General features: G+C 35.7%; 3 protein-coding genes and 1 pseudogene across 9 annotated transcripts; 2 read left to right on the top strand and 2 right to left on the bottom strand.

Moving 5' to 3' along the window:
* Window positions 1–353: 353 nt before the first annotated feature.
* Window positions 354–7,540, top strand: LOC130934388 (polyadenylate-binding protein 2-like). 7 transcript variants are annotated; one of them, XR_009067759.1, is made up of 5 exons: window positions 354–447; window positions 593–695; window positions 1,128–1,198; window positions 1,897–2,051; window positions 5,504–7,540. XR_009067759.1 is itself a non-coding variant. In XM_057863966.1 (4 exons), the coding sequence occupies exons 1-4, from the start codon at window positions 400–402 to the stop codon at window positions 5,510–5,512; spliced, it is 231 nt and encodes a 76-aa protein (XP_057719949.1). In that variant the 5' UTR covers window positions 354–399; the 3' UTR covers window positions 5,513–7,540. The 7 variants fall into 7 exon arrangements, 4 of the variants coding, with proteins under 4 accessions (XP_057719949.1, XP_057719947.1, XP_057719946.1 ...); XR_009067761.1 differs by lacking the exon at window positions 5,504–7,540 and adding an exon at window positions 3,557–3,847; XR_009067760.1 differs by lacking the exon at window positions 5,504–7,540 and adding an exon at window positions 2,267–3,005.
* Window positions 7,541–8,844: 1,304 nt separating this feature from the next.
* On the top strand, window positions 8,845–11,778 carry LOC130933603 (tRNA (cytosine(38)-C(5))-methyltransferase 2-like; annotated as a pseudogene).
* A 415-nt stretch (window positions 11,779–12,193) lies between these two features.
* On the bottom strand, window positions 12,194–16,298 carry LOC130933398 (uncharacterized). Its single transcript, XM_057862995.1, has one exon. It carries the CDS (start codon window positions 16,272–16,274, stop codon window positions 12,483–12,485), a length of 3,792 nt encoding a protein of 1,263 aa, XP_057718978.1. The 5' UTR covers window positions 16,275–16,298; the 3' UTR covers window positions 12,194–12,482.
* Window positions 16,299–22,222: 5,924 nt separating this feature from the next.
* On the bottom strand, window positions 22,223–22,633 carry LOC130933602 (cold-responsive protein kinase 1-like). The gene has a single exon (XM_057863226.1). The coding sequence runs from the start codon at window positions 22,631–22,633 to the stop codon at window positions 22,223–22,225; it is 411 nt and encodes a 136-aa protein (XP_057719209.1).
* Between the last annotated feature and the right edge of the window lie 1,383 nt (window positions 22,634–24,016).

Raw genomic sequence — 24,016 nt, 5'->3', positions numbered from 1 at the left:
GTTTTCAGTAATTACAGGCGTGGCTTCTGGGTGTTATGGGAATAACAATATGTGAAATCGGCTCAGGGAAGGGGACGACGTCGTTTTGTGGGTGAGGGATCGATCTGTCCTTCAACTTTTAGTATCCCCTCCAGCTCAGCAACCTAAACGGACAGGTCACACTCCCCCTAGCCACATCAGCCTTCTCCGGTGACGTTTTTCAACCCAAATCAACGGAGGGGTTCAATTGTCCCAGATTTTACAAGGTAAGGGGTTTAAAAGTATTTTCAAATCTTAAGGGACGAAAATGTCCAATTTTAAAAAGGTCAGGGACCGATATGTCTTTTACTCTTTTATTTATTTAAATAAAAAATACGAAAGGAGGGAACGCTTCTGTCGGTGTTTTTTTTTGACGGAGAAATGGAAAATGACGACGTCAACATGAACGCCGAAGATAACAACGAACCTGTATTATCTCTTTCTTCTTTTGTTGCTATTCTTTGTTTCTTTGAGTTCACCTGATTTCATTGAATCGCGCTTTCCTCTTCTATGCTGCTGATTTCGAATCCGAAACCCTAATTTTGATGATACGCCACTGCTATTGTGAGTGCAGGATTTTGATGACATGGATAAGCGCTTGAAGGATATAGAAGATGAAACTGCTACTCTTAAAGACATGCAAGCCAAGGTCGAGAAGGAGAAGGGATCTATTCATGGTAGCTATTTTAATTTTTATTTTGTAAATGATTTCTTGTTCTGCATCGATCATAGAATATGTCCTAACTCCTTTGCCCACAAGATGTTTTGTTTTTGGTTGGATGATTACGATTTGGCTTGTTTGTTACTGGCCTATGAGTAGCGCTCTCTCACTTGGCTGTGAAGAGAAGCTATATTCTTGTATACTCATTTGAATATTCATGTTATGAACAAATTCAAGCTGAATTTCGTTGACCTCTGTTTTAGAGTTCACACGGCTTCATGACTTCGTGCTTAATATTGTTGCATTATACTTTTTTTTTGTGGTTTGTTATGTTTTTCTATCTCTTTTTCATTCCCTTCTCATTCTTATCTATGTTAATGTGTAAACAATGTTATCCCAGTGTATTGTTAGACTCCATTGTCTGTTATTGATTCTAGTCTCCCAATAGATCTCGGAACTGCATCTGCTGGTCTGGTCAACAGAGAGGAGATAGATTCTCATTCAGTCTTTGTAGGCAATGTGAGCTCTCTCATTCCTTCTTTACTTGAGAAATTTTTATGTTGTTTGGCTGTCTTCTCCTCACCACTCATGATATGGACTGAATATATTATTGTCTTAACTTCTTTCGAAGATATCAACGTCATAACTTTTGTCTAATTCATTTGGTTATGAGCCAATGTGTATTGGAGGATAAATACATTGGACTTTGCACATTTTATCCTGGGAAGTTCAAATCTTTTGTTGCTGTTGAATATGCTTGTTCTGTTTTACATTTGGATTGTATTTCCATTTGGTGGCATCCTGCTTTGACATGATGTTTTGACTACAATCACTGGTTATGCTTCCATCTACGAGATTTCTGTTATTGTAATACTGCCGTTGAAAGTATAGGATAACATATGGCTGGAGGAGGAAAAAAATTTTCATTAAGAACTTGAAATTAACTGAGTGAAAAAATAAAATATAAAATGCAAAAAAAAAAACCCTTTAAGGGATAGAAGAGAGGGTAACATTAGTTAAGGGAAGTGATCTTTCAGGTTTTGTGAATTTTCATATTTTGAGAGAATGAGGGAAAAGAAATAATGAACCAAGAAAAAAAGAAAAGGAAAAAAAATCAATTTGTTATATTTAAGGATAAAAATGATAACCCTTTAGGTAGAAGTTTTAATTGGCATACTGCCAACTTTTTGCGTTGGGATTGACTGAGGAATTGTTAGATTGGAGATGATGAGCTAGGACTCCTACTGGTGAGAAGAGGACATGCTCTCTAGGTCAAGTACTATATGACTTTATATCATTTTGGTTGCAAGTTCAAAGGATGCTTTTAGTGGTGCCTACTTCTCGAGAAATATGTAGACCTCCCTTTTCCATGGTAAGAGATCCTCGACATTCTTATTTTATTCCTTTGTATGATCAAAAGGGATTTCTTTTAACTTGGGTCTTTTTAATTGTCTCTGATGCGTAAGTATCTTTATCTTTTTCTAGTGAATTTGCATTCAAATTGTTGAGTTTAATCAAGATTTAAATACCTTTAGTCACTATGAATGCTACTTTGAGTTGTTTGTAATTTCTGTTTATTTCAAGTAGCATTTGGGGAGTTTTGTAGCAGAAAAGGAAGAAAGTGAATGATGCTGTCAACCCCGATCTCCTTGCACTCAAATAGAAATAACTTGAGATAAAGAAGTCCAATTGACGTGATTCCAGTAGCATTGGAAAGCTAACTTTCAGAACTTTCCAACGATAAATAATAGTATACCTTTTTCTTCCATTTCGTACGGCCCCCTCCACGCTGAACTTGAGCTTTCTCAAGTTCAGCGCCAACATGACAATTCCAAGGGAAGCTGCACGCATCACTCCATGCTGAACTTGGGTTAATCTAAGTTCAGCGTGGACTCAAGAAGAGCAAAAGAGTAGCCACGGCCTCCTCCACACTGAACTTGGGAATTTCCAAGTTCAGCGTGGACCTTAATGAACCCAATGGTCCCCACTCGTCCCAAGATGCATTACACGTGAAGCTTTGCAAATTTTGATTTAACTTTTATTATTAAAATTAGGAAAAGATATTATTTTAATTTTAGGAAATATATTTTACATTAATTAGGATTAGATATAAAACGGAAAAGAATCAGCTCTTCGGGCTCTAATCTCTTCTCTTCGACCTCATTCCGCGCTTTACAGTTTTTATGAATCCTAATTTTCTCTCTGAACCATGAGCAACTAAACCTCTGCTGTTAAGGTTGGGAGCTCTGTCTATTGTATGGATTGATACTATTTTTTTCTATTTTAATTCATGTACTGATTTATAATTCAAGAATTGTTTTCGTTCTTTATTTTATGAATCTGGGCGGAATGGAAGTATGACCTTGGTTCTAATTGAGTTCTTGTATAATTTGGAAAAGCTCTTTACTTGAACAACAGCTTGAAAACATATTCTCCTAAATTTCTAATTATCTGGACTTAACGGGATACGTGACATATAATCCTTATATTTGGGTAATTAGGATTTCTGTGGCATATAAACTAGAATTGAACTTTACCCTCTAATTGGAATTAAGTGACCAAGGAATTGGCGGTTGATGAATTTTAGAGGAGACTAAAAGGGTCTAAGAAATTAGGTTTTAGTCACCTATAGTTTGCTATGAATTAAATCTTGCATAATTAAAATAGTTGGTAAAAAAAGTCAATTCGAAAAATAGATGACTCTGAAACCTTAACTGTTTCTCCATATATTATTCACAACTTTTTACTGTTTGCTTTCTGGTATTCTGAATTATTGTTTACTTTCTGATATTCTGAATTACTGTTTATGCTTTTAAACCTTCAAACACCATTTTCTGCTCGTCTAACTAAGTAAATTATTCAACCATTGTTGCTTAGTCCATCAATCCTCGTGGGATCAACCCTCACTTACCTGAGATATTACTTGGTACGACCCGATGCACTTGTCGGTTAGTTTGTGGTTATAAATTTCGCACCAAATTTTTGGCGCCGTTGCCGGGGATTAACTGTGATTGACAACTACTCGTTGTTTGATTGCTTAGATTAGATAATTTTTTTCTTTAATTAGTTTCTTTTAGCATTATTCATTTTTATTTTCCGTTTCTTTATGTACTTTATTTCTTTTTTTTTCCTGTTAGTATTTCCTCCCCCTGTATTCGTTCATTTTTTTTATTTTCTTTAACTTCAATTTTTATTTTTTTCAAACATTCATTAGTTCTTTTTTTTCTTTATCCTTTATACTTTCATTTTTTTATTTTTTTATTTTCATTTTTATTCTTTTCATTATTTTTTATTTTTATATTTTATTAGTTTATTTTATTTTTTGTCTTAAAAAAATTACATTATATATTTACTCTTTCCTAATTTCTGAATTTAAGTTTGGTGTTTCCGTAGTAATTTTTCTTTTAAAAATATTTTTTTAAATATTAGTATTTTTTGTTTAATTTTTGAATTTTTAATTCACCTCTTTCCATTTATTTTCGAATTCTTCTTTTATTTTTATTATTCTTTATTTTATTTCTTTTCCAAAAAAAATTCTATTCTTTCTTCTTTACTTTTCTGTTTACCACATGATGCGTTTAATTCTTTTTGGTACTTTGTGCTAAGGAAAAATAATAGAAGGAGATCACATGGGTTATTACTCACACCCAATGAGTGATTCTTATTATTGTGGATGGAGGAACTACCCGAATTTTGGTTGACAAAGTCAAAACTAAAGAAACTTCAGTGCTCCATGTTCCAACTATCAAGAACCACCATCTCCATATTCATACCAAGAACCACCACTTCTCTATCCATATCAAGAACCATCATCTTTCTACCTATATCAAGAGCCACCATCTCCCTATTCATACCAAGAACCATCCTCTTTTTACTCTTATCAAGAATCATCATCTCCTTCTTATTCATATCAAGAGCCACCATCTCCTTATTCACATCAAGAACCATCAGCTCTTGAGTTTCTCATGAAAGAATTCATACATGATATAAGGACGAGTGTCAAAAATGTAGAGAAATATGTGCATTTGATTATCAAGCCCCAGGAAGAGGAACAAGCAAATTCGTTCCCAAGAGATATAATGCAAGATCCTATGGAAGAAAGTGAGGAAATCAATCAAAGGAGTTCATACTCCAGTCAATTAGAGAACTTTCCACCCTCACACATGGAAGAAGAGGAAGATGCAAAAACAAAGGAGGAAGATGCACCAACAAAGAAGGAATATGCACAAACAAAGGAGGTTGTAAGGGATGAAAATAATTATAAGAATCTACACTGCAATGAAGCAGAGAGTGGCATAGAAGGTGAGTCTATCGAACCACCAATTCAAGAAATTTTTGATGAAGGGTACACACTAACCATCACACAACACCCAAATTTTGAAATCAAAGAAGTGAAAGCAACCAAGGAAAGCACTGAAAAGGGAATTGTGACCAAGAAACAGAAGAAAATATCCATGAAAAAGAGAAGTTCAGAAAAAAATAATCCAACCTCTACACCAACAAGCAAGGTGAATCAAGCTAATCACAATAAAAGAAAGCTTGTTAGGATGAATTTATATCAGGGGTACTAATTTTCACCTCTCTCCCCTTGGAGACATTTCTTTTAACCAACTGGAAGAAGAGGAAGAAAATTCAACAATCAAGTGTCAAGCTAGTGACATTAAAAAAGCGCTTGTTGGGAGGCAACCCAACTACTAGTACCCTTGGTTTTAATTTTATAGTTATTTTCATTTTAGCATGATAGTTATTTTAGTTCTCGTTTTAATTTACTCTATCTCAATTTTTTTATATTTTTCATGTTTTACATGTGTTTTGGTCATGCAGAGTGATTAGAACAGGAACAGGAGCAATTAAAAGAAATTTTTGATACCCTGGAGTTTTTCTTTGTTTGGGGACAAGCAAACTTTTAAGTTTGGTGTTGGAGGAGCACAACCGGAGGAATGAGATGGCCACCAGCATAACTGAGGTGGTTGAGTTGCTTTCATTCTATTTTCCCTTTTGTTCTTATTTTGTTGTCTTCTATTTTCTGTTGCTTTGATTCCCTACATGATCTTTAGTACTTTCAGTTCTTAGATTTAGTTTCATTCTGTTCTTTGCTTTTAGTTTAATAATTCAAAAAATAAAAAATAATTGTCTCATGTACCACTCACTAAGCTTGAATTTAAAAAGAAAAGAAAAGAAGTGATGTATTGGATGAGAAATTGAGTTTATATTTAAGAGTAGTCTTATTTACTTAAATGTGGTGGTGTTATTTGTGATTTTGAATGCATAATATGAACAGTGCATATTTGAATTTGAATCAAAGAATGTTAGTGCATAAGGAATAGGAATTTAGAGAACTATTATAAATTTTCTGAATTAAACAAAAGCTTAATCTTTGAAGCAAAAGAAATAGCAAAAGAAAAATAAAAGCAAAGTCCAAGGCTCAAAGTATCAATGACTAGGGAGGTCTGACATGATTAAAAGCTCAAAGAGTTATTTCCCTAGTCATATGCTTGTGGTATTCTTGTATCAAGCAATCCTTGAGACAGAATATTTAGAGTCGAGGCCAAATACATTTAGCAGATTATGCCAAAGGCTTTGAGCACCACTGTCTGAGAGTAGCTGAAAGAAAAATCAGAATTTAAAGAGAGTTCCCCAGTTAAGTGCTTGTGGTGTTCTTGTGTCAACTAACCATTGAGACGAAACATTTAAAGTCATGACAAGGCTCAAGGTGCAAAGCACCAAAAAAAAAGAGAATTAAAGGAAATTTGCTGTGTTCAAGGATTAAACTGAAGTATAAAGATCAGAGAATTCATAATTTAATCCGGATTCTAATTCCGAATGACAGTGACATTCCTCTAATTCAAAGGAGAGTGAGATGCCAAAACTGTTCAAAATCACAATAGATAAACCCCACTTTAAGAAGATACATGGGCATAATTGAACTCTCACTTCTCATGCAAATTCACATCTTAATTATGTACTAATTTTGGTTGCTTGAGGACAAGCAACAAGTCAAGTTTAGTGTTGTGATGCGTGAGCATCTTCTCTATCTTTTTCTAGGAAAAATTTGTATTCAAATTATTGAGTTTAATCAAGATTTAATTACCTTTAGCCACTATCAATGCTACTTTGAGTTGTTTGCAATTTCTGTTTATTTCAGGTAGCATTCAGATGGATTTGACGGAGTTTTGTAGTAGAAAAGGAAGAAAGCGAATGATGCTGTCAATCCCGACCTCCTTGCACTCAAATAGAAATAACTTGAGATAGAGAAGTCCAATTGACGTGATTCCAGCAGTATTGGAAAGCTAACTTTCAGAGCTTTCCAACGATAAATAATAGTATACCCTTTTCTTCCATTTCGTACGGCCTCCTCCACGCTGAACTTGAGCTTTCTCAAGTTCAGCGCCAACATGACAATTCCAAGGGAAGCTGCACGCATCATTCCACGCTAAAATTGGGTTAATCCAAGTTCAGCGTGGACTCAAGAAGAGCAAAAGAGTAGCCACGGCCTCCTCCATGCTGAACTTGGAAATTTCCAAGTTCAGCGTGGACCTTAATGAACCCAATGGTCCCCACTCGTCCCAGGATGCATTACACGTGAAGCTTTGCAAATTTTGATTTAACTTTTATTATTAAAATTAGGAAAAGATATTATTTTAGTTTTAGGAAATATATTTTACATCAATTAGAATTAGATATAAAAGGGAAAAGAATTAGCCCTTCGGGCTCTAATCTCTTCTCTTCGACCTCATTCCGCACTTTACAGTTTTTATGAATCCTAATTTTCTCTCTGAACCATGAGCAACTAAACCTCCACTGTTAAGGTTAGAAGCTCTGTCTATTGTATGGATTGATACTATTATTTTTCTATTTTAATTGATGTACTGATTTATAATTCAATAATTGTTTTCGTTCTTTATTTTATGAATCTGAGTGGAACGGAAGTATGACCTTGGTTCTAATTGAGTTCTTGTATAACTTGGAAAAGCTCTTACTTGAACAACAGCTTGAAACCATATTCTCCTAAATTTCTAATTATCTGGACTTAACGGGATACATGACATATAATCCTCTTATATTAGGGTAATTAGGATTTCTGTGGCATATAAACTAGAATTAAACTCCACCCTCTAATTGGAATTAAGTGACCAAGGAATTGGCGGTTGATGAATTTTAGAGGAGACTAAAAAGGTCTAAGGAATTAAGGTTTAGTCACATATAGTTTTTCATGAATTAAATCTTGCATAATTAAAATAGTTGGTAAAAAAAGTCAATTCGAAAAATAGATAACTCTGAAGTCTTAACTGTTTCTCCATATATTATTCACAACTTGTTTACTGTTTGCTTTTTGATATCCTGAATTACTATTTTATGCTTTTGAACCTTCAAACACCATTTTCTGCTTGTCTAACTAAGTAAATCACTCAACCATTGTTGCTTAGTCCATTAATTCTCGTGGGATCGACCCTCACTCACCTGAGGTATTATTTGGTACGACCCGGTACACTTGCCGGTTAGTTTGTGGTTATAAATTCCGCACCAGTCTCCCCTATTTTAACACTGCTTTTACCTCAAAAACTAAAGAAAAAAGAAAGTAAAAGAATTGAGGTGCACTATAGAGAGTAACTTGCACAATAGATAGCTGTGATGAAAAAATGAAAAGTTTATATTTTTATAAATTACCAAGAATCTGAATACTAATTGATGGATTTTGAAATTTAGCTTGCCAGATCTTTTCATTTGTGGTTGTCTAATGGCAATATGGTACTCTATTCTTTAAAGTGTAGCTTGCATTTCGGAGGATGCATCTTGATACTTGCAGTCATATAGGCCAGGACAAAGTATTTTGTCCCAGAAGTTTTCCTGCATGTTAGCATGCCTGCTGTTGCCCATTGGTTGAAGACATATCAAACCTTTTGTGTTTTAGTTTCGGAAAAACCAGTACTAACATAATTATTTGCAACTTGCAAGGAGGGATGTTCCTGCAAAATAAGGCTGATTATCTTTTTGGTTGGGGTGGCTTTTCAAACTTGCAGGAGAAGTGGAGGACAAATTGAGAATTTTAACCTAAAAAAAAACTTGATAAAGGAAGAAACAATTGTATGGTCTACAAGCACTCTAAAAATCTTTATGTCCATAGTATATTTTATCAACAAATCTAAATCTTACGTTTTCTTTAATATTATATCTCAACAGTAAAAAAAGAGAGAGAATTATTATTGCTTGTGTTATCATCAGAGGCTCAAGTGGTTGAAGCATTTGAAATCAACGACAGAGCCAACGATGTTTACGAGCATAATTTCGGTCATCGTCCTTATCAGGTTTTTTGCTTTTTGTGCTTCTGCGTAATGGCTAATTCTTTCTGTCAATGAATTCTGGTACAGTAATTAAAGTTTTGTGCTTGTGCATAGTTCTAGTTAGTTCAGTGTCTCCAGGTTATTCACACTTTAGTAATAGTTAGGTTTTAGTATAGTATGCTATGTTATGTAATCGCTTCAAGTTCAAAATTAATGGGATTTATTTGTAGCTTATGAGGTTTTAGTTTTATTCTTCATTTAGATGAAAATGCTTGTCTTCTTGTCATTCGATGTTCGGAGTTTGACTTTGGCTATTGTTTTCGATACTACATGAATTTGGATACTTAGCTACAGAGACATAGCCGAGACAAAAATATTGTGCTGCTGATCTTGGTTTTGTTTATGTTTCTTTGCTTAGGGAAATATTCAATGCTTGACTGCGGCTGATCTCGACGGCTATGGCGCAGATGCATGGCTTCTTTCTCCTCCCTGCCAACCTTACACGCGGCAAGGTGAACCTTTTTTTTTCATTCCTTCTCATTTTCCTATTTTGTGGGTTACTTTATCCTATTTTAGCCAAAGTTGCTCAATGATCTTGTGTTAGGTCTCCAGAAGGACCACTGGTGATGCTCGGGCATTTTCTTTTCTTCAGATTCTTGAGCTTATGCCATTCTTATTGAAGCCTCCAAGCTTGTTATTCGTAGAAAATGTTGTTGGCTTCGAGATTTGTCAACTTGGATTAACTCATAAGTACAAGTCTCGTTTCATTAGTGATTTTCTCTATTCACTTCCTTTTTCTTTGTACTCGTGTTGCATACAGACATCTGACACACATGCAAAACTGATTGAAATATTGGACAGAACAAATTTTGTTACACAGGAGTTCATTTTGAGCCCACTACAGTTTGGAATCCCATATTCTAGGCCTCGATATTTTTGTCTGGTAGGGTATTATGGTCCTTGGTGTATGCTTTCTTTATCTTAAATGAGAATTTTAAAAGGTTTTGGTTGTATTCTATGTCATCAAGGAAACAGCTGGAGCTATCCTATATGCTTTGGGATACAATCATCTGATTGTTATCTAATTGTTTCAGGCTAAGAGAAAGCCCTACTCTTTTGTTAATGAAATTTGGAACAGACAACTGATTCAATCTCCAAGACCATATGAGCATTTTGATACAGCGTTTATTGAAGATGATTTATCACAAGAGGACAGGCATAAGTTGTTGCAGTCATGTCAATCTATTGAAAGTTTTCTTGAGTTAAAGAATCCTAGCAATAATATTGAGGCTGAATCTGCAACTTTGGGCAAAGGTGATGATAATGTCTGTGACTCTTTACAGCAGTATTATGTTCCCCTGAGTTTGGTTGAGCGGTGGGGAAGTGCTATGGGTATCCACCCGTACATTAATTATTGCAGTATATTCAAATCAGCATATTATAATATTTTCTTTTTTTTTGTAGGGGGGGGGGGGGGGGGGGGGGGTTAGTATTAACAGTATTATTTCTGAACTCTTGTTTCCTTAAAAGAGCCTAGATGTTGTCTATCCTGATTCAAAGTGCTGCTGCTGTTTTACAAAATGTTATTACAGATATGTGAAGGGAACTGGATCCCTTTTGGCGACTGTTCAGGTAGGATTTCTAATTGGTAGAAATCTTTTTTGATGTATTGTTTAATGTATTCTCATAACAATGTAATTCATGTTATTGCCTTTCAAGCACTATGATGCTGTTTGTGCTTTACAATCATCATTATATCTAACATTTTTGGTAGCTATTCATAGTTGTGACTTTGATGGACTAAATTGTTGATACAATCTTTGGGATTACTACCAGTCTACCACATTGGGTACCTATGAAACTGTTCTCACTCTTTGATGTCCTCCATTTTGTACATTTAGCCAAAGAAGAGGGATGAAGCATCATTGAAGGAGCAGTGCCTTAGATATTTTACCCCTAGAGAGGTGGGTGATTTCTTTATATCCCATTATTCTATAGCTTCTATGTTGGTACTTAGCATTATTATATAGAATGCCATGCATTCGTGTCCATGAATGCTCGGTAAAATTGTATTGTCTTCATTTCATTGCATATAACTAATCTACAAGGTACTTCTTGTCGTCCCATGACTAGGTTGCAAACATTCATTCGTTTCCTGAAGATTTCAAGTTTCCAGATCACATTACTCTCAAACAACGGTATGCCATTTACTATTTCATACCTTAGCGTCAATTCCATGTAGAAACATCCATTAAATGTAGTTATTGCTGTCTAGAATTTGAGTTCAATATTACCTGCTTTTCATGACCCAAGGTCAGATAAGTGTCCATATTGGCATGCTTAATTCTATTGATTTTGTTTATCTTATCAATCTTACTTTCTTTTGCAGGTATGCTTTGCTAGGAAACAGTTTAAGCATAGCAGTTGTTGCTCCCTTACTTCAGTATCTTTTCGCCAATCCGTAGTTATTTTCGGTCACATTGATATGATTCATTCACTAGCAGCTGATATTTTCGAATCATGCCATTGCCTCCTACAATTTTTGCAATGACAATCGGAGATCCTGCAACTGGTTCATTTCCCCGAAAACCACATTCAATCATGTGATCGTAGTTATCAATACTGACCCTAGGTAGTTGTGAAATGTAATCGGAATTTGAAAGGGATTAGAAATGTTATATTCAAGCATGTTGCAGGGTCATGATCAGTTTTCGTCGTGCTTCCAGTTCTTTACATTATTGAATTTAATTATAACAGTAGTATTCTTTTGGTATAACAGTAGTATTCTTTTGGTATAACAGCCTCAGAAATCTAAGGCTTTCATTGGAATCTTTGGTCCTAATTATAGCAGGCAATTATGAGTAATCCTAAGGCAATTTTCATTCTCAAAAACACAATCTTTTCTAGTTTCGCTGATCAAATAATGAAAATAAGTAAATAACTTCTTAACAACCTTGAAAAGCACACTTCAAAATCCATTAATCAGCTACCAAAAATTTAACCTTGCCAAGAGATGAAGCCAACTCAATAGGCTAATGAATAATATGACTATGCTTCTGATCAATTCTCAACAAATCAGTCCAACGGTTCATATATTTGTTTAGACTTAGAAGTGTATAAATAAGATACACGAAAAATCGCTAATAACATCACCAATCCAAAACAAAACTCATAAGGGTATAACTTGAGCATTACAGTAGTAGTCATATGCTGGAACTCAGGAAATTCACGCATATACCATTGTACTCGACCCCTAAATGCTACTCATGTATCAAAATCATCAAGCAACTTACTGAACTCTTGAAGCCACCGCATATTAACAAGACACCGCTTATAGAAGAATTCCTCATTCATTCATGCATAATAATAGTACGACGTAGAAGGATATAAATTTAGCATTCAAAAAGTAGGCATCACTAGGTAAGTCCAGATATGATGAAACATTATTGTTAATATGGACATAATAAAAATACTGACAAGTGCTTAAAACAACAGATATCAATTAGTGCCTAAACTATGATCTACACGAACATCATCAACTCTGGTCTGCTGTACACATTGTTCTGCTCATCCTCCAAGATCGGGTATGCAGCTACAAGAGCATCCTGAGCTCCGATGTACAGTGAATTATAGATCTTCCAATACACTTCCCTAATCTTTCTTGCCGGGTGGAACAGCCCTTGGAGGCAGTAGTTGAGAATAACGGCAGCACCCAAGGCTACCCTCATCCCTTCGATGGCTTCCATCACAGCGTTGATCACGTGTGGAGAGGTTTCGAAAATGTTTGGCCAGACATAGTTCAGCAGATGGACTAGAGCATCCTCACAACCCAATCCAGCTACTCCCAGCGCCATGTGCTTCACAGCAGAAGCCACCGTTTGCCTATGAACCAAATCTCTGTCCATGAGAGCATCCTCAAGCAATGGAGTCACAGCATAGATGTAGTCCTTTCCCATTTCACCAATGTATTCAAAGAGGAAAGAGAGTGACTTGAGGACACCATTTTGCACATTGAGCTCTGGCACACGGTACTCATTCATCAAAGCAGGTAACACTGTGAAAGGCGAGCACGTCTCTGCAACTATTGCAATTGCTACAGTAGTGCAGACACGGTTCTGCCTCTCCTGCACCTTGAGGTTATTCAGAAGAGTTGCCAAGACATCCTGTGGACCAATGGCTTTTGCAATATAACCAAAAGTGTTCACAGTCGCCCTTCGGATTCCCTTCTTGTGTGCCTTCAGCATCTCAAGAAGCTCAAAACAGATCCTCATCCATTCTCTAGCTGGCACAAACTCTGCACCACGGTCAGCAATTCTCCCCACAAGATCAATACAATTTTCCTGCACTTTCTCATGCCTATTCTTCAAAATTGGTGTCAACCTGGGAAGCAAATCTTTGATAGGTGGAGTCATCTTCGTCATACCAATAACATTGACGATTGACTTGAGAGCTCCCAAAATTGACCCAAGAACTTCGGGATATTCCTCTCCCAAATATTCATACAACACAACACCAAGATGGCCCATCAGTTGTTCCTCATGGCACTGCTTCATAACAACAGCAATCCTTGAAATAAGGTCTGCTGCTTGCTGTCTCACCTTTGCACTCTTGTTGTTTAAACGCCATTTGATGGTACCACAAATCTGAGGAAGATAAGGTTTCACTCTCTGCCCAAGGGAGTTCACAACAGCACCAAACCCATTAAGCATCACATTAGCATCATCACTGGTCTGCTCTTGGAATGCGTATAGAATACCATCAATGAGAAGCTCTTCTAACCTTGCATCTATATCAGATGATCCCAAGTTCGTGACCACCTTCTCAATAGTCTCCATAACCATTCGCCTGTAAGGTTCACTCTCATCTTTAAGATCCTCAACTATCCTTCCAACAATATCAGCAACACCAACTTTATTAGCAATCTCTACAGTAGTCTCGACAAGTTGCTTATAATTTCTTCTATCCAGAGCCATCCTCCTAACCCAGAAATTCCTGAAAAACTCAGGGAGGATATCATTTCTAATATAATCCGCCTCCACACCCTCGGTGCTCACACATTGCTTCACCACTTTCAGAACTATTTTCTTCATTTCCTCATCAGGTGACTGGAATTCACGAATCAGAATAAGCATCACTTCTTTAGTATAGTAACTGGCATATAGAGCTTCCATCAATGGAATGATAAAACCAATGGCCTTCAAAAATGCAGCCAACACCTTACCACGGTGTTGCCTGATACCCTTCCATAGTGGCTTCAACACAGAGTCAAAACTTTCAATACCATAAGGAGCTGCAGCCTCTGCAAGAGCAGCAAGAGACAAAGCAGTGATGGTTCTCACTTTCTGATTCTCATCATTCAGACCATGCTCAATAATTTCCACAAGGGATCTCAAATGTGGCAAAACTGCACAACCAATTAAAATAGCAATCTGTTGAACAATCTTAATCCCCGTGTGCCGAGCCTGCCATGATTTCTTACTTTGACAGACAGCCTTCAAAAAGGGCAAGAGCGCAGGAATACCAAGAGCTGAAGCAACAACACTAAAAGCCCTAGCAGTAGTGTTCCTAACATATTCATCGATGTTATCAATATCAGGTCGCATGGCTGCAATCATAGTGGCCAAACCAGCAGCCTTACTAAGGTTAGAGATGATTTCTCTCCCCTCCACACGGGCATAGTAGTCTTCATCAATCAACAAAGGTTCAATCACAACAAGAATCTTATGCACATAAGGGCGAACTAATTCATCCAATTTATACAAAACCCTATCAATTACCTTAACCAACAAGTGCCTCTCTTGGTCCTCCAGTGTAGGTTGCATGAGCAGAGGCAAAATCCTGTTAAACAACGGCCCAGCACCAAACTCACGAGCCTTATCAGTGAGCTGTCTTAGAGCTGTTTTCCTTTGAGGGGGCGTTCCATTCTTCACCTTGAGCAGAAGTTTCATGATCTTCCTCTCTTTCTGCTCATCAGGTGACAACTCCTCTTCATTTTCTTCATTCAACAAAGCACCAAAATACTGGTAATCCTCGGGTTTCATGAATGGCAACCCACCAGGTGCTTCCTTAGGAACATCAAACTGCTGACCACGGTTCTCCTCAGGGATCTGATAAAGAGGAGTCCCCATCGGAGTAGGCGTTGCGAGAAGCTTCCTCGCAGGGGTCCTAATAGGCACATATGAAGCAGGTGGCTCCAAAATCTTATACCCTTCTTGAGGAAACATGGCATCAAGCTCCTCATCAGTCAAAGGCCTATTCCTCTCCTCAATATCCCTCTCCCACCTCAACAAATTATACTGCTCCGGGGTCACAGAGCCACGCAATTGCCCGGGGGTTGGAGTGGCCAGTCCAAACCCACCAGCAGGGGTCACACCAGGGGTATAAGCAGCTGCAGGGGTAGTACCGGGCAAAGGGGTTGCCCTGCCCATAGTAGCAGGAGTTTCATCCCACCTAGAACCCTGCCTCTTCGGGGTTGGGGTAGCCATGCCAGAGAGCTTAGGGGTAGCATCCCAAGTCATCCCAGCAGGCGTAGCACCAGGGGTAACACCACCAGCAGGTGTTGCATCTGAGTCCACCAACCTCCCAGGCGTAGGAGTCTCATCCCATCTGTTCCTCCTTCCCGGAGTCGCGTCAGTCACCCTCCCCGGGGTAGGGGTGGCATCCCACCTCCCCGGAGTTGTGTCCGGCATATCCCAATCCGAGGTTTTCGACTTCTTTGCAGCACCACCCTCATCTTGTGACTGGTCCCACCTGTTCCTCCGCTTCTGCTGTTGCTGTTGCTGCTGCTGCGGTGCAGCCTGTGGTGGCGCCGCCTTAGCAGCCTCCTCCTCTTCCTTCTTCTTCTTAGCAATGGCCTTCAAGGTCTCCTCCTTCTCCCTCTTCAGCGCCTGCTCCCTCATGACATCGGCGTAGGTCCTGACGGAGGGGTCCGGTGTCTTCTCGCCAGCAGAGAAGGGATCGTGGCGCTCCGGCGAGATGACCCGGTTGAGACTCCTTTGGTGGTACTCACCCTTGTCGGTAATCTTCTGCGGCTTCCTGAACCCCAATCCGGTGTCGCTGTCATCACCACCGGGCATCTCCTTGAGCAGAGATTTGGGGGCAGTAAAGGAGGCAAGCTTGCGAGGAACCTCGTTATCCATGGCATCGATATTCTCTTCATCTTCATTGGCAGGGATTGAGGTGAGGTAGGAGCCCTTGTCGGAACCGCCATAGAGGTCAGTGTCGAAGGTGAGAGAAGTGAGGGATGCAAGTTGCTGCTCCTTCTTCTTGCGGTCGTCCTGCGTCTTTGCAATCTCTGGATCCAAAGACGCCATTTTTGTTGCGTTTCTGATGCTTCTTAAGACTATGTTTGGTTGAAAGGAAAGAAATAGAGAGAAAGTAAATAGAAAGGAAAGGAACGAAAGGAAAGAAATTGAGTGGATTTTTATTTTTTTTAGATGTGTTTGGTTGAAAAGAAAATAAAAAGAAAAGAAATATTATAAAAAGACAATTTTATCCCTATATTATAATATATATTAAAAAAAGTAAAGAGGTAGTATTAGAAGTAGAGAGAAAAATATTAGTTTTCTCTCCATTTTCTTTTTAATGTTGGAGAGAAAAAAATTGGTAGGTCCCACCAATTTTTTTTCCATCCATTTTCTTTCTCCTCAATTTTCCTCTTCAACCAAACAATGAAAAATAATTATTTTCCTTCCCATTTTCTTTCCTCTCTTTTCTTTCCTTCCATTTTCCACTCAAACAAACATAGCATAATTGATATTAGCGTAAATTCTAGGGAGACTGAAGATTAGGGTTTGAAAGAGTGAGAAAGTGACGAAGAAGGCGAAACGGTTCTGAGATGTGAGAAGAAATGAACCAGGGTGGCTGATATAATACCCTAGAGGTGTTCGCGGATCGGATTGGATCGGATATGGCCAAAAATTCGATCCGATCCGCATTAAAATCATCGGATCGGATCGGATCCAATATTCACGACTTTTAAAGTTGGATCTGATCCAATCCGATCTGCAAATTTACAGATCGGATCGGATATCGGATATATCCGTAAAACACAAAAATATTTTTAAAAACTTATTTTTATTAAAAAAATATCAATAAAATTCATTTTTTTCTATTTTTAAATATGTTTACTCTTAAAATAATATTAAACATACTTTTTAAATAATAAATTAAAATAATATAACATATATGATAATTATTAATTGAAATAAAACATAAAAAGAATATTTACTTATTTATTTCTTTAATTTTGCGAATACGCGGATATGCGGATCGGATATGCGGATACCAACACAAAATCCGCAATCCGATCCGATTAGTGTGCGGATCCGATCCGATTAGTGTGCGGATCCGATCCGATTCGATCCGAAAGCCTTGCGGATCGGATTCATATCCGCAATTTTCGGATCGGATTCGGATAAACACCGCGGATATGCGGATCGGATCCGATCCATGGACACCCCTATAATACTCCACTATTGTTTGGAATTTTAAAGTTCCATAAAAAAAGAAAAATTTTATCTTTATACTAAATTTAGGCCATGGATTCCTTATTCCCACTTATATGTGGGAGTACTATTAATCGGTCTAAAAATATTTACAAATTAAATACTCTTTTTATTTAAAAAAAACTCGTGATTAAAATTTTGTCTCTCTAGTTTTGTTTTTTACACTTTTTTTTTCTTGTAACTATAGTTTCAAAGATGAGAGATATATTTGTTAGAGTTTTTTTTAATAATGCTCATGTTCTCCCATCTCTGCAGCTATCACTGTGGTTATCGCTGTCTGCACTCAGCACTACCACCACCACTTCTACTGCCGTCACACCACACTTTTCAGTCATCTACGTTGTTGTGCTTCGTCTCTGCCGCCCATGTGAACTACTTAGGTTTCATTTTATTTTATTTTGTTTTAATGCTTTTTCTATGTTAATTCTTGTGAATTTGGAAGTTTTTGTGCTGTCTTCGCACCATAGTTTTTATTTTATTTTATTCCTCTATCCTGCTTTTTTGCTTTTTCGAGAAGAAATTGGGGTAAGTCGCTGAAGCAATCTTAATTATAGAAGACATGAGTCCCAGAGATATATCATGCAAAATTGGTCTTTCTTTATCAATTAGAAGTTAAATCTTGTTGTCTATTTGATTGTTAGATTTAATTGATTAATTTTTATTTTGTAATGTGTTTGCATAAAGAATTAATTGTTGGAACATGTCCATGAGAATTGAAAATCTTATTCTCTTCTAGCAAAGAACTATCTTAATTAATTTTGGATTTTTTTCGTAGCATGTACTTTTAGTTATATACTATCAAAAATACTTCCTGTCATCCTAATGTAGTAGAGTTGTATTCAGTATTCAGTGTTAATAAGGAAGAAAACAGGCTTCATCAGTTGTGAGTAAGGAGAATAGGCACTGTTTATCCTCTGCATTCCTAATTCACTGTTTGTTAGTTAAGTGAATTTGAAAGTTCTTGCTCTAGCATAATCCAACAATAATCTTTATAAAGTTATTTGGCAGAGTATGCCTTTTGAGAAGTGTGCAAATGTGTAATTTTGATTGGCAATAAATTTATTTATGAGTTTAATAGTTTTACTTGAATGTTGTTTTGATTTCAAAAGAATTGTATAGTAAACCAGTTTTCAATTAAAAGTTTCCCGTCCTTATATGTCGGTGATCATATATTGCGTTTGTGAGAATCATGATAGTTTGCACTACCTTTGGCTATAGCTTTCCACATAGAATACGTACCACAACTAAAAGAAAGCTGTAAATTTGATGACATGTAACATGGTTAGATTAAATGTATCCATATATCTAGAATGTGCACAACTTAATAATCCATGTTTGTGTTCGTCGATCATCAATCTTAAATTTTATACATAAAATACAGTGTAGAATGAAATAGATACCTGAATGATTCCCTTGCTATGGGTGAGACCATGCATTGATTTATGCCTCTCTCACCACTTTCTAAGTCTTCTCTTCTCTTAATAGCTTCCTCATCTTGGTAGAATTGATAATCTTAATACTTAGGAAGCACTAGGAGTCACAATATTAAATCTATTAGCATATAGTTGTGACATATATAGTTTAAATTTTTGAACATTAACTTTTTGGTTTAATTATAGTCATGCTAATTGTGAAGTGCAACAATTTACAAAGTTTCTGATAGAAAACATACCAAAATTTCCTTAATTCTCCTTTTGTTCTTCAATCATCTAGCATTTTCATTTTTTTGTGCAATATTTGAAATTTTCTGCACACTTCAGTGTTCTTATCTTTCTCCCAATCAATGCTGCAGAGAAAGACATCAAAACTACTGCTTTTGATAATTCTCAATAACACAGTGGATCCTTTTATGGTGCTGATAACTCTAGTTATAATAGAATTTACTATCAGGTAGTGACTTTAATTAACTATGTTGTTTGACATTTTATATTTTGTTCAAAGTAGATTCTTGACTTACTTGCAAATTGCACCTTTTTTTATTCTTTAGGAGTCAATATATGCTCAAGCGCAGTATGAAATTTCTGGTGTTCAATATTTTGAAAACTATCAACAGCAATTTGATCCTAGATATGGAAGAGGATATGGTGTTCCTACAAATCTCAACAGCCTAATTTTATTTGTTCCACTACAGACTGCTCAGGTTCCCCAACCTCCTCAAATATTTTAACATATAACAACTTAAATCATTAAGAAACTACCAGTAGCAGCTTTTTGTGTCTTCGTTTGGAGTTGGTGTTCAATTGCCCCATGTTTTTGTCATTGTTAACAATCACCTCTAGATTGTTTTGAAAAATAGAATTATGAGCTTGTGTTTTATATATCGTTTAAGTGACATTTTTCTTCTGTTTATATATGCTGAACAGATTGTGAAGGAGACCAAATGTTATTGAATGCATTTTTGACTTCTTTGGTACCACTATCTTTTGTCAAATTTGGTTTGAAGCATTAGAAGATTTCATAGAGTGATCATTGCCTCGGCCTTTACAGGTAACCTCTGATTTATTCCATCATTATTTTCTTTTTGTGCTTAATTTGTGACATGCTGTGCTTTTTAAGATTTTTTAGTTTTGAAGTATGGAAGCAAAAAAAGTGATTCACTGGTATAATAAGGATAGTCTCACAATCTGAATTATATAACAAATTTTATTTATCATTAGTGCTTTCTTATTTTGAATCCATTTATCTGGTGAATGAACTAAATATTACTTCACTGCATTAGTATTCATCTTACCCCCTTTGTTTGTTCTTTTGTTTGCAGGAAAGAAATTTTGCATCTTTATAAGTGCAAGATGAAAGCAAGAGTTATTATTGAACCAACAATAGATAATTGTATTCTAAATATAAAGCTCTAGAGTATTTCAAGTAAAACGGTCTAGAAAAATAAGTTTATTCATAATTGCTTTATGAATTTGAAGCTGACTGGCACAGAATGACTTTTACTATGTTGGTTGCCTAAAATTGAAAGTGGTCAAAATGCTCTAGGCATTGAAGTAGCAGGGAAGGGTGCAATTAGTTTTGAAAAATTAGAGTAATATCTTGGTGTAATAATTGTGTAACTTTATTTTATGATTGATATTGTACTTTGTAACTTTATATGATTATTTGTATTAAGTTATATTGTATTATATAATTTAAGATAGATCAATTATATCTTATAAATTTAGGATATGTTTGAGCTTTGTTATTGCTCATTCTTTGGATTAAGTTATATTGTATCTATTATACCAGAAATAATTAGTTACGATAATATATAGGTCACTAATAATTTATATTATTTTTTTCATATAACTGACAAATTAAAAAAAATTAGTAATATAAAATTGTAACATGTAGAGGAAGGATAAATTAGTGTATAAATTAATAAAAAATAATTCAGTAATATGACTTTCAGAAAAGCATGCAAAACGTGGTATAGAGAAAATAGTAAGTTTTGAGGGTTTGGAAGTTTATACGGCAATAGATATTTCTAAGTGCACAAATAGGTCGTATTACATGATACGTTGATTTAATTACACTAATACATTTGTTAATGCTTAGTAAAATAAATTACAGCTACATGAGGAGAGAAATTGAAATAAGATATGAGTATAGTAGCTTATGATACATTAATAACATCTTTGGTGAGATTGGAACAATTATTCATATCTTCTTTTTAGATTTAATAAAATAGATTTTTTTTATTATGCATTTTTTATTTCTCTCATTATGAATCACTTTTTTGTTATCATAGAAAGAACTTACTCATAATTATGATTTAATTTCAAAATCATCAATTATTTATCTCATTTTTTTATGATGAGCTCTTTTTTATTAAAATAAAAAAAAAACAAATTGTATAATATATATTTCACAACTATAAAGACAAAATGACTTGAAATTTGAATAATAATGATCCATTCACTAATAATGCTAATTAGAGAATTATTATTATTATTATTATTATTATTATTATTATTATTATTATTATTATTATTATTATTATTATTATTATTATTTGTGCAAATACGAGGAGGTTGAGTTGAAAAGTGTCTTCATTTGACTTCCTAGTCACGGCAAAGCTAAAAGGGTCAGGAGTCAAGTAAGGACAAGTTTAGAGCTAGAATACTCTAAAACTGAAGTTAAGTTCTTCTTTAAGAATCCTTAGTTCAGAGGAGGTGGATGTTCCCTTGGCAAAAGAGCATAAGGAAAAAAAATTGCAGCAAATTGAACTATTGTAAACCACTAAACTATTTAAAATTGTAAACTACTAAACCATTTACTTGCACAATTCCATACTATTAAACTATTATAATTAGCGGTTACTTTCTATAGGAATCTTCTATGATACAAAATATGGGAGAATGGATGATGCATATAAGGCGTTTGATGAAAATTGTCAACGAAGAACTTGCAGCTTATACCACTATGATTACTTCGTATGCTTATAATACAGATTCTTGCCCCTATCTGACGTTGGTATATTCATGCTCTTATTTTGGAAATAGTTAAATTGCTTCCATCGAGATTATTAACAATTTAATTCATTATCTGGAAGCTATTTGATTTTCAATAAAGGAACATCCTTCAACAATTTCAGTTGTGTGCAGAAATGAAGCAGCATGATTCCGTTGAAGTTCACAACAATTTAGCAATGGATAATTCAGTGAATATGCTAAAGAAAACCATGGTCATGAATGAATCAAATGTGTTAGGAATTTATGATACCCACTGAAAGTTCTAGATCATGAAGAATGAGAAGAATACATGCTTAGTTCCTAAATCACCTCTACCATGTTTGGCCTTTGCTCAGAAAGCTCATGAATGCACATCACTGCAATCTTTGAAAGAATTGCTGCTTCTGGTTTCGAATATTTTCCCTTTAGATTTGTGTCCACAAAATCATCAAATCTCAAAAACTCAACTGCCATTCTGATTGAATCCCCTACTATTGTCTTTTCAGACAGGACTTGAAGAACAATGACACCGAATGCATAAACGTCGCTCTTCTTGGTGATGCGTCCAGTGGTAATGTATTCAAGAGCTAGGTATCCCATGGCAACACCAACCTTCGGTGCCGAGTAAACAATGTCGTCTGCTAGAAGCTTGGGGAACCCAGCATCCATGATCAATGGGTTAAACTGATTATCAAGAAGAACTTTTTCAACTAAAATATTTTGGTGAACCATTGTAGGTTTGCTTGCTTCATTGCTGTGCAGATATCCAAGACTTGGTTAAAAAGGATTAGCAAATACTCAATATCAACAAGATAGATACTTACGTTCATTCTGCATAATGATTATAGCTTAATCTTTACTATAGGTTCATAATAGTCATCTTAATTCATGTAACCGATGCTAAATACTGAATAGTTAAAACATACCTTGTTGTAAGAAAGAGGCAAATTTTCTGATCTACAATGAGTTTCTTAGAAAATATTGGGTGTCGAAAAAGAACTACCCTTTTGCATTGCCCTTGATGATGGAAATCATATTAGAAGACTCAAGCACATTTTCACTTCCATCTTCCATATCAAGATGTATAGAGTGCCACCGGTTACAAAATCATAGACAAAGTAACATTCACTTCTACTACTTGAGCAACAAAAACCTCTCATCTTTATAATGTTTTTGTGTCTCGGTGAGGTTAGTAGGCTCAATCCCTTCAAGAATTCAACTTCCTCAAGTATGCAGCATGTCACATTAATACTTCTGATGATCACAGAAGAACCATCTCTGAGAACTCGTTTGTAGACGGCAGAGAATTCGCTCTAACACAATAAAGATAGAAGCAAGTGAGAAAGTATCCGTATGAAGCTGAACAAGATTATGCAAACACATTACAAAATAAAAATTAATCAATCAAGTCTAACAATCCTATAAACAACAAGATTTAACTTCTAATTGATAAAGAAAGACCAATTCTGTATCTCTCGAACTCATGTCTCACATAATTAAAATTGCTTCAGTGACTTACCGCAATTTCTTTTCAAAAAAGCAAAAAAGCAGGGCAGAGGGATAAAATAAAATAAAAACTGTGGTGCGAAGACAGCAGAAAAACCTCCAAATTCACAAGAATTGTCATAGAAAAAGCATTAAAACAAATAAACTAATCTAAAACCTGAGTAGTTCGTAGGGGCAGAGACGAAACGCAACAACGCAAAGGACCGAAAAGTGTGGTGTGGCGGCAGTTGAAGTGGTGGTGGCAGTGCTGAGTGCAGGCAGCGATAGCGACAGTGATAGTTGCAGAGATGGGAGAAAAACATGAGCATTATTGAAAAAATCCTAGTAGAGACATCTCTCATCTCTGAAACTATGGTTACAAGAAAAGGGAAAAAGTGTGAAAAACAAAACTAGAGGGGCAAAATTTTAATCATTAGTTTTTTTTTTAAAAAATAAGAAAACAGGGTTCAATTTGTAAATAATTTTAGATAGGTTAATGGTACTCCTACATAAAAGTGGGAGTAAGGAATCCATGGCCTAATTTTAAGGTAGAAATTTAATATAAAAATCTTTTCACCTTTAGCGTTCTCTTTCTTGCTCTATTATCAAAACCTGCCTATTCACTTTCTC

Source organism: Arachis stenosperma, chromosome 6 (genome assembly GCF_014773155.1).
Source record: "Arachis stenosperma cultivar V10309 chromosome 6, arast.V10309.gnm1.PFL2, whole genome shotgun sequence".
NCBI lineage: Eukaryota > Viridiplantae > Streptophyta > Magnoliopsida > Fabales > Fabaceae > Arachis > Arachis stenosperma.
Note: the sequence above shows the minus strand (reverse complement) of the source record. Positions and strands in the feature narration are given on the sequence as shown.

Excerpts from the sequence above, each read along its gene's own strand:
- LOC130934388 (XM_057863962.1), top strand. The coding sequence starts at position 4,645 with ATGAAAGAATTCATACATGATATAAGGACGAGTGTCAAAAATGTAGAG.
- LOC130933398 (XM_057862995.1), bottom strand. The coding sequence starts at position 16,274 with ATGGCGTCTTTGGATCCAGAGATTGCAAAGACGCAGGACGACCGCAAG.
- LOC130933602 (XM_057863226.1), bottom strand. The coding sequence starts at position 22,633 with ATGGTTCACCAAAATATTTTAGTTGAAAAAGTTCTTCTTGATAATCAG.